Genomic DNA, 8,448 nt, shown 5'->3' on the forward strand with positions numbered 1-8,448 from the left:
ATTGTCGAATGTCCTCCGATCACGTATTTTTATGGCATATCGATTTATGATATTATATTGAATATCATTTTGCATCATTACACCTCCAGTAATAAAATTGTGTGTATTTGCAGTGGAATGCAGAAACAGGTTGGTGGTGCGGAAAAAAGGCAACCTCAAGGAGTCGGGGCGGTAGCATCGGTCACAAGCGACGTGTATCGTTCGATCCGCTCGCATTGCTGTTGGACGCCTCGTTGGAGGGCGAACTTGAGCTGGTTATGCGAACCGCTGAACAAGTAAGTGTGCTAGCAAATTTTTACTATTAATATTAATATATTATACATATGAAAGACTCGACAGCAAAGGTTTCATATGCGTTTTTTTTTTATTTCCGAGATATTCAGATATTATAATAATTTCGGAGACCGATGGTTATGCGAGTGTAGTTGGTAGTAGCGGAGTAGGGTATAATAGACCCTGTATTTCTTTATATATATATAATAGTAATAAATAATGGTATACTATGAATTACTCTAACTTCAAAGATATTTTATTATGTAAGTTGTTTATTAACATCGTCGTATGTCATGTGTTTTAGGTGGGAGATCCGAGCGCGGCTAATGATGAAGGAATAACTGCGCTACACAATGCCATATGCGCCGGCCATATAGACATTGTTAAGTTCTTAGTTAAGTTTGGCTGTGATGTAAATGCTCAAGACTCCGATGGATGGTGAGTACAAAGTTAATATTAGCATAGTGTAAACATCGTCTGTTGTTATGCTTGCAAGTACGAATTTGAATTCTTACGGCCTGTGGGTAATAATGTAAAATTAATATAATACATATTGTTGAATAGCTTACTTTCAAAAAAAATAATATATTATATAAGTTAATGTAATATATCAGTTGATGAGTGTGTAACATGAGTAGTATTTTATAAGTTTTACGCAAAGCTACATATTATGTAACATAACAAATAATGGAAAAATTCAAATATTATCACACATAATAGAAAATTTAACGACAAATAATCGTAAGAACATGTAAGATAAAAAAATTATTATAAATAACATTGTTGTTAAACGTATGTTTGACGTTTTCGAATACCGATAAACGGAAAAAATCATTCAACGTCTGGTCTGAAAGTACAGTGGTCGTAAAACGCCCTCCCTATAGTTTCTGTATGGTGTTGTAGAGTTATCAGAGGTCGTAGAATGGTGGCGATTGTGTCTGGTCACATGGGTGGATGGTTGAAAGGACAGGTGAAGGTTCATGTTACGACAGTTTTTACTCGTAAACATGTCGTGGCTAAACCAGCGACACGCTTTTGCCGCGGAAGCCAATTTTTTTCAAAACGTGTCTGCATACCTACCGCCCTACACGCATTCCGTAGGCTTCATGAATTTTTTTTCAGTGGCGTTATTAAAAATCCGGGATTTATAATCATCGTCCAAGGAACCTGAAAGCTCTAAAGGAAACAATTTATACAGAAATTACTAGAAATGCTCAAAAGGGTTATAATATAATATTTAATAATATATAAAAAAAATAAAATGTTTGTAGCTAAAATTGTTTTTTTTTTTAATGAAATATAAATTTTAATTCAAGGTATGTTTATAAGGTTTGTACTTCTAGCGAAATCAATATTATATTGTTTACTTATTGGAAGTTCTAATGACGGCTTGTCGTTAATATTCACATTGTTCGAAACAATTTATTTTTCATTGACATATTTATGCGTTTTCTCTATTATAATAATTGACTTAAATAGTTAATGAAAAATCGAGTTTAAAAATATTGAAATGTTCCCATCCACAGATATTATTTTTTAATTAATAAATCTAAAGTAATATTTTGCAATCTGCGTAATAATCTTTCTACTTAATCATATTTAATTAGCCTGTGTCCATTAGCACAATGAAAAAATAATTCTTCTTCGAGCTGCTCCGCGAATACAAATTGATATTTCCCCAGCAATTCATATTATAGAATAGTATTGTATATTAAGTATTAACAGTAATTAAATGATTATATTACGTGCTAAACCTGTGTATTATTGGATTATTATTATATTATTGTACCGAGCGCGCATTTGTTGGATTAAAGTTACATAACACGCGTATATAGGTATAAGGAATTATATTAAACCTATTAACGAGCACAATAAGCTGTAAATATATATATATATATGTAATATATTTTATAATTAAGTTATTAAAACTCGTCGCGCAGTAGTTCTTTTCATCGAACCGTTAAAAATCGATAAGTCTCGCTAGTCTTTGTAGCATATAGCCACTATGCGCCGTAGGTATACTATACAAAACTCCATCACCGTATGCTAGTGTATATTATGTAAGTGTTCCCAACAAGAATTTTATTACAAAATTGAATTCCTTATTTATAACGTAAAAAAATAATTCGAACTCCGTACAAAACACTATTTCATAAACTTGAAAGTTGTATGCATTCGTGCGACAAATCATATTTATATATTGTATTTTATGATGTCTGTTTTCACGCTCGCTGGTTGCTATAGTATAATACTTTACACACTGCACTTGCAATACTGCAGTATACACAATTATGATATAATTACATAACGAGTGGTTGGTGCTGGTTGCAAGGTAAGGTACGCGTCGTCGTAGGTTAAGTGACCGTTATACCGTTGACCTTTGCATACCTGTAGCTATTATACAGCGGGTGTGATGTATTTTAAACGTGAATATACCGACACCGAAGGGAGATCATATTATTTACTAACGAATACTTATTTCTTTTGATGCCCACAGGACGCCGTTACACTGTGCCGCCAGCTGTAACAACCTCGCCATGGTCCGATTTCTGGTGGAGCACGGGGCGTGCATATTCGCCACCACGTTGTCAGACCAGGAGACGGCCGCCGAAAAGTGCGAGGAGGACGAAGAGGGTTTTGATGGATGTTCAGAGTTTCTTTACAGTGAGTTGAATAATGTCTTTGTTTTAATTTTTAATTACTTGGCTATATTTTAACAACCCCCCCCCCCCCCTCACCTCCGAAAATAAAACTATTATTAACATCATCTGCGTACTCATCTAATCCTTTAGAATAACTGAAATATTTTATCTGGATACGAAATGATTTGTATCTAATATACTTAATATTTTAGACATATATACATAAGGAACATACTAATTATATAATATACACTTAAAAATAATATGATTTATCATTTATGATTTGTATTAATATGGTTTACTCAAAACAAAAATATGTATACTGTATTTTATTTATTTTAATAGTACCTACGTCAATGACAGACCTCCAGTAACTTAATAAATACTATGTACATATGTATAAAACATTTACAAAAAAGGAAATTGTACTAAACTGTGAAACGATGTCTGCAGGCGTTCAAGAGAAGTTAGGTATAATGAACAATGGCGCGGTGTACGCGGTTTTCGGTTACGAGGCGCACAACCAGGACGAGTTGACTTTCGACGACGGCGACAGGATCGTCGTTCTACGGAAGGGCGACGACACCGAACGAGAATGGTGGTGGTCGAGGATTGACGACCGCGAAGGATACGTGCCACGGAATTTGCTAGGGGTGAGTTTTTCTTCTTCTTCGCAAACTCGCTAAAACATAAATGTCGGAAATATACGTACCAACAGAAAAATGATTCCTTGTAGTTAATCTATATTTATATATATCTTAATTATATAGGTATATTATAGTATAAAGTTATGTACAATAGGTGGTATGGCTTTAAGAGAAATAACTAGTTTTGATCTAAAACTTATATATATATATATATATATAGGTACTATAACCTTTGGAATTTAATTTTTGTTTATTTGCGTATTTATAGTCCACTCAGTTATACATCGTCACTCTACTACTATGTAGGTACTAACATATAGTCAGAACTAAAAGCATCATGTCACTATGTCATGCTGGTTCTGATACCGAGAAAATATAGTACGCATGAAATATTATACATGTAGGATTTTGTGCACAAATAAAATATGTCCGTTGATTTCTATTTAGAAGTCAAAAAAAAAAAAACTATTAAATTCATATTAATTTTATGAAAGCAGAAATGAATTATGCTTGACCGCTTGACATATTGTTAACTGTTATCATCGGCATTTGAATAACAAAACGATATCTGCACTGTGCAGATTAATGTTATCTGAATGAAAAAAACAACAACAATTATATGAAACACATAATAAAAAATGCTTTGTCAATTCGGGTCTCAATCAAAGCTTCATTACTGTGGTCTGTGGGCTGTGGGGAGGGTGTATGGAAACACGCGTTGTAATCTCACAGCCTCGGCGCAATCGTCGCGTCGATATTATAATATTTTAATTGGTACCTATACATAGATTTCAATTAAAATGTTTTAATGATTACTGTTGCACGCAACGTTTTCACCGTTTGACACTATTATAGTATAACAATGAACATATATACGTAATGCATTTTAAAGTTTCCCGCAAAAACAATTCATGTAAATACAGATTATTCGATCGTCTGCTTAGTGCTTACCATATCATCTGTATTTTATATAAACTAGGTTGTTATAAAAATACTCACTACTCCGGTTGTGATTAGTGAATAGAAGGGAGGTAGGTAAATTTAAAATCAATTTGTTTGAATCAAATTAATTTCATAGAAATAACCTATTGTATATGTGTAGGTATAAAGATAGCGCGTCGTTCATTTTAATATATTACATTAATACAAGCCGCGTGATCCAATAATACATTTTCGTTGGGAAATAAATAAAAAAAAATTGCGTTTTTTTTTAAACTAAGTGTAATGTAATAAGCGAATACAGAATGGAAATGATTTTACCGCCAGAGAGTCGTATATAATGCGGACCCCGTCCAATGATTTTTAGTTGAGTTTATATTAATGATTTCGCGATTATTTTTCTAGGTATATCTATCATAAACGTGCATGTGTACGGTGGCGTGCTAACTTTCATTGGCGCCCCTGGGCAATAATATTTGGCACCTAATCCCTATAAACATACATATTTAAACATTTTCCGTCCTTTAAAATGTTACAACTTTTGCTACCCTAGGGCACTTGCCCCATTTGCCACCCCTTGGCACGATTCTACGGTGTTTGTTACCATTGTATATAATATTACATATTATATAGGTACTATGGTAATATATACTAGGTCTAAGGGTTGCATTTACAACCATTGCATCTTTACTGAAAAAAGATAAATTAATTTCATATCATTTTCAATAATTTTAAACTTAAAAAAAAATAAATTCCTATATTATTTATATATATTTATCCATAAATACATGTTTTTATAATATTTCCGTTATTTATTTTTTATTTTTTGAAAATGTTTACAATTCTCAAAACTAAGATAATTTGTCAATTTTTATCATAAAAAATTGGAACAAACGTGGTTCATGGTCGGTGGTTTAGTAGGGGACTTTGATTGGTCGTAAAAATGTTGTAAGTGTGTACTGTGTTTATTTTTGCGATATTTTAAAACCATATAATTATGCCATTGATTTACTTTGGAATGATATGAATATAAAAACAATTGTCTTTCGTTATAACGTTTAAAAAAATTAATAATTTTTTCTTTCAATATTGAGTATTGCACTATTTACTTACATATTTTGAATTTTCTGTTACATTTAAATGTAGATGAAGTCATTGGTGGATCCAGGGCTTAATTTGGAGGGGGGGGGGGCAAAAGCACAAAAAGTACAAAAAATTGACTACAAAATTGGTAAAACACAGTGTAAGCCACCTCCTGGATCCGCCACTGCTTGGAGTAGATTAAGATGTGGGTGTCAGATAGTTTTGGTTTCCTTAATCAAGCGTTGATATATAATACAACAAATATAATATTATACATAATTTTACCTGTCAAATATGATGGCAGTATACACTGTACATAAACACGTTTTACTTAATATTCACAATCAATATATATATTATATTAATATACGCATGATACCTATAAAGTTCGGATTTCGATTGATTCAAGAAATTTGCATGATTTTGTTAAGAACATGTGTTTTTTAGAAATATATTCTTCAATTTTTCTTTTAACAACTTATGCATTATGCTTGGCTTAGAACGCGTTAATTTTTTTACTATTATTGCGGTTTCAAAAATGTTTATTAAAAAAAAAATCTATCTCATTGTTTTACTTCGCTGCAATTAGGTACTCGATGACGCACTTTACTTAGGATTTAAACAGTTCATGCTAAACGAATGGATTTATAAGTTTTAGATTTCTTACTAATTGAGTTGTTGTTGGTTTGGGCTGATTTTTCTTAATTGTATAAATAAATGAATTCCTCAGTAACAAAACAATTTCGTATGTATCACCATCATTATAAATTGCAAATTAAACTATTTAATGAAAGCATAAAATATAGATTACAGTAATTTACAGTAATATCAATTAGTACCTAGGTATTATTATTATTATGTATTTTAAATAATATTATTATAGGTTCTAAAATAAGTTTGTGGTTAGCAACGTATTACGAAACGACTCCCTTAATATAGTCTGCAACGAACATTTCTTTCGCACCGCCGAATCCACCCACGTCCTACATGTATACATAATAATAATCGTGGGTATGCAACTGAGTATAGTAGGTTAATCCGTGCGTGCACGTATAAATGTGTGTGTGTGTGTATGTGTGTATGTGTGTGTGTGTGTGTGTGTGTGTGTGTGTGTGTGTGTGTGTGTGTGTGTGTGTGTGTGTCAGTGGTAGCCCTGGAGCTAGATCTTATGGTGGGTGGAGGACAAAGGTCTGCACTCCATTTTATTGCAGTTTATGCTATGTTCCTAGGATTTATCACTAGCAGTTGAATCGTGAAGAAGTTCGCCCCCCTTATCCAATTTTATGATAAACTCAACCGCTTACATAATATTATATACGTTGTTCTTCGCGAACCCTTAAACCGCTCTTCGCTCTCGACTCACTAATATTTCCAAATCAGTATGATAAAATTATATTAAGCAATAAGAAACAATGATATGATTGGGTGTTTAGTAGGAGGAGAGGATGCCCCATTTGCACTCCCCCCCTTCCCCTTTAATCTGACAGTGACATGTGCGTATGCATTATGTATGTAGGCACGGAATTGAATTTAAAGCATTTCTCGTGTACGTGGTAACTGACGGGACTGCTATTATACGCACCGAAACTGTATATTATACGGTGTAATGGACGGGCGTTTGTTGTTTTTTCGTTTTTCAGCTTTACCCGAGAGTGATCGGTGGCAAAAAATCGGTGACCGAATGACAATCCGCTTCGATGGCAACCGCGATATCACCGGGGCCCGTCAAGAAGCTGATCGATTCTTGGGTCCCGCCAACATCATATCATACAACGATATCATTCTTATTATGTTAGACTTTCTCATATCTATAACGTTATTATATATATTATTATTATTATTATTATTATTATTATTATTATTACTATGATAATTATTTTTTACGATTTCTTTTTGACTTATTGTTTTTTTTTTTCACATGGAAAACACACTTCATTTATTTATTTATTATTTCTATAATTATCATTATTATTATTATTTTGTTGTAATTTAAGACCAAAGTTTATTTATGCGTTTTGACCATGACAAATTTTATGAAAGCATTATCGCGGTGTATATATCGTATAGTAATTTTATAATAATTTAGTTGACAAAAAAAACTTAACATTTAAAATGCATGTATATTCTTATTCAAACACTGAAAAGTTCACGCGGTCGAGTACGTGACATATATATCATATAATATTGTATTCACAGTGAACGTGCATAAATTGTTTTTGGATGTTTTTTTTTATTTATTTATTTTTTGTTTTCCTAAGTGTTTTCACGTTTATACGAGTACATTAAACTAAACATCATCATATTTGTAACATATAGTATTTTGACTAAGGAATTTTTTTTCTAAAAATTGTGATGTATAAAAATAGTATAAAACGTATTTCTTTTCTTTGTTGTTTATCCAATATTATTGTTATTGAAATAAATTTTTATTATTATACGATCGAGTTACAATATACGAGTATCAAAATGAGTACCAAGTGGCCGCGTATCAATAATAACAATATACAATTATTATTTTTATTATTATTATTATTATTATTATTATTATTATTATGTGCACCATCGCTACTAGATATTATAATATAACTGACTAGTCGGGAAAGAATACGTATTTATGATAAATACGACTAAATAATTTATTTCATCCCGGTTCTTGTGCATATTTCTTTAAATATTTTTTATTTACTGAAGAAAAGTATAATATGATATTTATATAAATATATTCGTGTTTTGACGTCGATAGAGAAGAGCTCATCGATTGTGTTTGGAACCAACCAGGCGCAACGTGCTCGAAAAATGACGGAGTTGAGGAAAATAATAATGGCAATAATAAAAATGGACGACTTTAAACTCGCCGTTTTTAT

At 31.9% G+C, this 8,448-nt stretch overlaps 1 protein-coding gene across 1 annotated transcript in view; it reads left to right on the forward strand.

Annotated features, from left to right (window-relative positions):
• LOC132939865 (uncharacterized) overlaps positions 1 to 8,104 on the forward strand; it is an 87,403-nt gene extending 79,299 nt beyond the window's left edge. The window contains 6 exon segments of the mRNA XM_061007270.1: positions 114 to 166; positions 168 to 275; positions 578 to 711; positions 2,771 to 2,937; positions 3,369 to 3,568; positions 7,225 to 8,104. Coding sequence (XP_060863253.1) covers positions 114 to 166; positions 168 to 275; positions 578 to 711; positions 2,771 to 2,937; positions 3,369 to 3,568; positions 7,225 to 7,269 — 707 coding nt within the window. The 3' untranslated portion in view covers positions 7,270 to 8,104.
• The last annotated feature ends 344 nt before the right edge of the window (positions 8,105 to 8,448 follow it).

This window comes from Metopolophium dirhodum, chromosome 2 (genome assembly GCF_019925205.1).
Source record: "Metopolophium dirhodum isolate CAU chromosome 2, ASM1992520v1, whole genome shotgun sequence".
Taxonomy (NCBI): Eukaryota; Metazoa; Arthropoda; class Insecta; order Hemiptera; family Aphididae; genus Metopolophium; species Metopolophium dirhodum.